Genomic DNA, 6,000 nt, shown 5'->3' with positions numbered 1-6,000 from the left:
GTGCACAGACCTGGGTCTGATTAAATCCAGTGGGACCATTATGTACTTAAAGTTTGTCATGTGTATGTTGCTTCCCTGGAGCAGGGCAAGAGCACTCACGAGACTGTTTATCATTTGTGAGATGCTGCCAAATCCTTAAAATTATACATAAATGAGAAATATTAATGTAACAAAAGGGAAGGCAGTTCTCTGTTCCAATTTGTATGTGACCTGCAACATTAATTAAAGGCCATTAAGGAGAGAATAATGATATTTTTCCTTTTTTTTTATTATTTGCATTACAGTAGGCCTGTTACACCAGGCACTAAAAATACACAGTGTGAAATCAATTCCTACCCCAAAGAGCTTCCCGTCTGTGTAGCCTGGATAGATAAATGATGGGAAGGAAACAGGCGCCCAGAAGTTACTTGATTTGTCCATTTTCAGCTAGTAGGTCAATGCAAAAGCCATGCATAGAAGCAGAGCTTCCCGATTCCCCGTCTAGTGACCTCTACCACTTGTCATACTTTGTAGCGTGTCACTAGAGCAGTTGAAAGCATCTTAACATGCAGAGGCAGAGTTCACTGCAAGGCAAAAAAAGTGTGCTGTCCCATTTATTGTGAGAAGGCAGGGTAGATATGGACCTTTACAGTCCAATTAAATAAGGTATATATGGCGTATGGAGAGAGCACAAGCTTACATGAGGCAACAGCATCTGTGGAAGTGAACTTGGGTGCTCTATATTATTTAGTTAGCCTGTAAAGGTGCATGTCTACCCTGCCCTCTGACTGACTTGAGCCTGACACACCAACTACCTTCTCTGACTATTTATCGTGTCCACCCTCTGGGAGCTGCAGAAGCAGAGCTTGAAGAGGCTCCTTTTGCAATGCAGCTGCCTCAGCTTTAGATACCTCAGGCCTCAGTCTCCCTGTTTCTGCCAAGCCCCCCTTTTGAAGGGCTAAAAAACTTAACAGGATGGCAACCTAACAAAGTGTGAAACCCAAGCTGCGTTTTTCTCAGCAAAATGAGAGTCCGCAGAGGCTGCCTGGGGGAAATGGGGGCCAGACACTTGCTAGGTGACACTGCTTTCTCGCGGGAACCCCCGGGCTGCCACTGTCCTGAGCAGCAGGGCGTAGGGGCAGGTGCTGGGAAGCCGGGCAGCCCAGCCGCGGGGCAGCGCGGGGAGCAGGGGCTGGTGCGGGGCAGCGCGAACAGACGACAACGGCGGGGCGGCGGTCGCGTGCGTGCCCCGGGCGGCGTGTGCGTGAGCCTGGGACAGGCAGGGCCCTGCGTCGCCGCGGGCCGCGGCCACCCCCACCCCTCGGGAGGACTGGGCGGGGCGGGGCGGGGCGGCGCGTGGGCCCGGCCCAGCCCAGCCCAACCCGGGCTGGAGGCAGGGAGGGGGCGGCTGCGCCGCTGTTGCCCTTTTAAGCGAGCGAGGGGGTGCTGGAGGCTGCTACAAAGGGAGTCGCTGCCGACACCGCTCCCGCCGCCGCCGCTCGCGCTCCCACCACCGGCCGCTCCCGCTCGCGCCATCTTCCGCCCAGCAGGCGCGGCGGGGTCGGGCCGGGCCGGGGCGCGCCGGGCGGGCGGGGGTGGCGCAGGCCCAGGCCCGGGCCCGGAGATGAGGCGAGGATGTCGGTGTCAGGGCTCAAGGCCGAGCTGAAGCTCCTCGAGTCCATCTTCGACAAGGACCACGAGCGCTTCCGCATCGTCTCCTGGAAGCTGGACGAGCTGCACTGCCAGTTCGTGCTGCTGCCGCTGCCGCCGCCGCCCGGGGCCAGCCCGCCGCCACCGCCGCCGCTCACCATCCACTGCAACATCACGGTGCGGGGCCCATTGTCCGCGGGGCGGGGGGCCCGGCCCGGCTCGGGGCCTCCTTGGCTGCCCCGGCCCGGCCCGGCCCGGCTGCCGCTTCCTTTTGTCTGGGGCCCCGGGGCGCGCTGCAGGCGCACACAAAGGGCGAGCAGGCCGGGGCCAGGGCCGGACCCCTGGCGGGGCGGGGAGCTGCCCGGGCACGTGTCTCCCCCCTGCCTGGGAGGCGCAATGTGCGCACATTACTGCCTGCGCCACGCGCCCGGGCCTGCGCCACGACCTGCCTCCGTGCGGCCCGGACCAGGAAGCGCCGCACAAAAGCCGCAGCGGGGACGCGGGCAGCCCCGCCATCAGGGCCGGGAGCGCGGCGGGACGGGGCCTGCCCCGAGTCGGGGGAGAGGACGGACGGGGAACTTTCCCTGCTCCTTGCCGGCAGTGTGCAGGGGCCGATCCGGGCGTTTGCAGTCGGAGCGGGACGTGTTCCCCGGGAGTCCCGGCCCTTGGCCGTGCAGGGCGGCTGCTGCGGGGGAGGAAGACTAGGAAAATGTCACTTGCCTCCGTGCCGAGCTCTTCCGCCCTCGCGTCAAGCAAGGCCTCTCGCCCTCGTTGTGGAGTTAAACCAGGGGGAGGTGGCAGGCCCTTCCTGCCATCAGGGGACGTTTTACCTGCCCCGCTTCCAACTCCACCTTATGATCTGCTTTGGAAATGCTGCGAGAGTCAGGGAAAAGCTCCGAGGAGGGGCCAGGGCACTTCCTCTCTCCAGGGTCCCTCTGGCAGGTTTGGGTCCAGGAAGATGTCAACTTGACTGTGTGTTTGGCTGTTCTTCCAAGCCTCCAGTGGGTGCGGCTGAGGTCTGAGGTATTGGAGGGTGCAAGGAAGGAGAAGCAAAACTTTCACTGTTCCTGTGAAAGTGCCCTCCAACAGTGATTTCCTCCTGCCCCCCTTTTTTGGCAAAGATGTGATTTAGCAAAAGCAGAGAATTTAAATGAGTCTTCAGCCTTGCAATGCTGATTCTGATTCCTCTTAACAGAATCAAGAATTCCCTACTTGTGTTGGGGATTTTCTTGAGCTTAAAAGCAGCAAAACTTGTGAAAGCTTTTGGAATTCTTCTTGAAGGCTTTTAAGTGAGATGAGATGTGACATGGGGGAGTATTGTCTTGTAGTTAGGAACAGGTGGCAAGGTAAGCATCTAACTGGATCCAAGTGGATTTTATTGGCGTCCATAGCCTTAGGACACAAAAGGCTTTGTCTTAAAATTGATAAACTGGTCAGTTCAGGACTGCTTTCAAAGCTGGAAAAGGTTGGCTTCAGGTTGGTGTCAGCAATTATGATGTTAAACTGTGTCCAGGTAGGTTACAAAGTAGACAGTGGGGCTAGAAGTTGGCTTTAAAGATGCAGAGTGTTTTTGGTAGCTCAGTATGCCACCTACTTCCGCATGTTGATGGCATATCGGGTGATGAGGTAAATCAGCCACCACCTTATCGTTGTTCTGATAGAAAGCTGTGTTTGTTCTTTTACTAAGACGGCTGACTGCTGCTTACCGTGAGCATAACCTCTTTCATAAGTCTTTGGAACGAATGTACAAGCTCCAGTATTCCTACACTCTTAAGAGTTGGATTTTCTTCATGAAATGATGGGTATTAGAGCAGCCAGTAACAATGTTTAAAAAGTTTATTGCATTTCTAGATTTGTGCTGAGGTGTTTCCAGCACTTTTCTTTCTTCAAGGCAGTGATTCTCAACCAGAGTGCCATGGTACCCTGGGGTGCCTTGAGATCTTTTCAGAGGTGCTGTGGGGTGACATGCTGCATTCGCACTGTTAGGTGTGTGAACCTGACTTGCAAGATAAACCCAGAGATTTCAAACAGGTATCCATAGTGTTAAAACATTTTGTCTGGTTGTTGTTTTTCTAAGTTTTTTATGACAGAAGAATTGCTGTAGCACTCTTCTGGAGTCAAAAAAACAAGTGAAAACTAAGTTGGCATTTTCTGAAGTATGTCTTGATTCAAAGGGTTGGGAGCTATTGCCATAAGGTTTACTTTTGGCAGTAGTGAAATTTGCATTGTCTTTTTCCACACTGCACCTTGGTGTTTGGTGATAGAGCAGATGGATCAGAGCAGGAATCTAAAAATGTAAAAAGTAAGCTAGGCTCTCTGCAGCTCCATGGGCCACACTATTACAGTCACTTGTTTCACTGAGCTAGGCCCTTATTTACCACTAGCTTCAGCAGCATGTGATCTTGCAGGAACTGAAAAAGATTGTTTCAGATGTACAAGCCTTGGCTCCTGCACTGAATAGAGGTCAAAGGAAAAGCTGCTTGGAAATCTTATTTGGGGTTTTCTGTGGGTCCCGGTACTTTACAAGAACTGGCAGATCTTGTAAATATTGATGATTTAGCTGACTTTTTTACGTATGGGGAGAGGAAACCGAGGCACCGAAGTTGACTTTCTCAAGGTTATGTGAGGAATTAGTGGTAGAGCCCCCCCCCCCCCCCCCCCCAAAAAAAAAAAAAGAAAAAGAAAAAAGAACCCTGGTTTCAGAATTTCCAAGCCTGGAGCCTTGTCACAAGTATATCCTTTCATTCCCCTTAAGGCCTGAAGAGGCAGAGCATATTCTCTGTACCAGACATAGGCTGTGGCTTTAACTCTTGAGCCATAAGTACTGAGAGCTTTATCTATTACATATGGTTGTCTAAAATTAATTCTGACTCTTTATATTACATTGAGGTTAGTGTATCTAAAGAGCTGCGTCAAGACACTCCAGGATTTAAAACTTCATTTCAAGTGACAGTGCAAAAGTTGGCAGTAAACATCTGTTTTCTCTGGAGAAATTCAGCATTTTTGAGGCGTTATCTCCACATTCTGGAGTTGCAGTGCAAATATGTATCTTGAGTAATTTGTTTCTCCTACCCAGATTAACCCTTACAGTACTCAAAAAAAAAAAAAACAAAAAAAACCCAACCAAACAAACAAAAAACCCTCTGGGATATCTTTCTCACTTTGGAGGAGGGTGCCTAGCGAGTGCTGCTGCTTTCCTTCCTCCATGATATTGCAAAGTGTAATGTTACACTGTCTGTTTAGCACCATTTTCAGTGTGAAAAACTGACAGTTAGTGCATATGTTCAGTACTTAACACAAACCATCTTAAAATAGGCCTCTGGGCACCTAAAGAATCCTATTTGTAAGGGAAAACTAACTAACCACATGACACTCTTTTTTCGTTGTGTTATTTATCAATAACTTTATTATGAGAATCCTAGTATGCCTTGTATAGTGTGGTGGCTAAACAAGCAGTCTAATGGTACATCGAAGTTAGAAGGGGACTTCGATTATTCTGGGACAGGAAGTCCTCAGGAACTGCTGGATAAAGTCAGAACACAAGATTTGATAGTTGAAGTCTCGTATTTAATCTTCACAGAGAATTTCTTTCAACTATTCAGTCTAGAAAGAGAAGGCAGAGGGGGTAGAGTCTGCAGGGCAAAAATGCCTAAGCTCAGCACATGCATAGGATGGTCGCAAGGAGTTTGGTGTTCTAAAGGGCAAAGTATGTGACCTGGTGTTTCCCACTGAGATGACACTTCCACTTCGGAGACCCCAGAATAGTGCCTTATTGGGGAAAAACAGGTTATTGAACTGTCAAAGTTCAGTGAATCTGTAAGTTTCCAGGAGTGCAGCACCTCCTAATGCTTACAGACCTTGCTTTGATGTTGCATGCCTAATTAATTTCATGGCTTATCGCTTTATAGAGTAGGAGTGGTCAAATCTGTCCAGGTCAGAGTACGAGGAATTTCTGTCCTTTACTCCTGTCAGGAGAGTGACACCTTAAATAGTTAATCCAGTTATTTTCAAAGAGGGCTCTTCAGGGTGGAGTCCATCCCCTCAGAAATACTGTTTCTTAGTCTTGAGTGCTAATTATTGAACTTGTTCAGGTTGTGTACTTGTGCGCTTCCATTTGTGCTGCCAACACCAGTATGTTGGAGCTGTTTACCATTTTTGTGCTTCCTCTCTAGCTGAGACCCATCTTACTTTGGTTGAACAGACTTCTCCACTACACACCCCAAATGGATTTAGTCTTTTCTTATGATGTGTTTTGGGGGGCATTTATGGACAAAAAGTAAACTAGTGGATTTTAAATAACTTACTGTACATATGGTAAATACTTTGCTGCATATCTTTGAGCTATAGAGTTTTGACTAGTGATGCCAAATG

At 50.0% G+C, this 6,000-nt stretch overlaps 1 protein-coding gene across 3 annotated transcripts in view; it reads left to right on the top strand.

The window, feature by feature from the left end:
- The first annotated feature begins 328 nt into the window (after positions 1-328).
- Positions 329-6,000, top strand: part of UBE2Q2 (ubiquitin conjugating enzyme E2 Q2) — an 88,431-nt gene continuing 82,759 nt past the window's right edge. Inside the window, exon 1 of one of the 3 annotated variants that reach the window (XM_090028771.1) lies at positions 329-1,806. In XM_090028771.1, coding sequence (XP_089884897.1) covers positions 1,615-1,806 — 192 coding nt within the window. In that variant the 5' untranslated portion in view covers positions 329-1,614. The remainder of the gene's footprint in view (positions 1,807-6,000) is intronic. The other 2 variants (XM_090028772.1, XM_090028770.1) reach the window with 2 other exon arrangements.

The sequence above is a fragment of the Crocodylus siamensis genome, chromosome 15 (assembly GCF_052110815.1).
Source record: "Crocodylus siamensis isolate JL-2025a chromosome 15, ASM5211081v1, whole genome shotgun sequence".
NCBI classification, from domain to species: Eukaryota; Metazoa; Chordata; order Crocodylia; family Crocodylidae; genus Crocodylus; species Crocodylus siamensis.
Note: the sequence above shows the minus strand (reverse complement) of the source record. Positions and strands in the feature narration are given on the sequence as shown.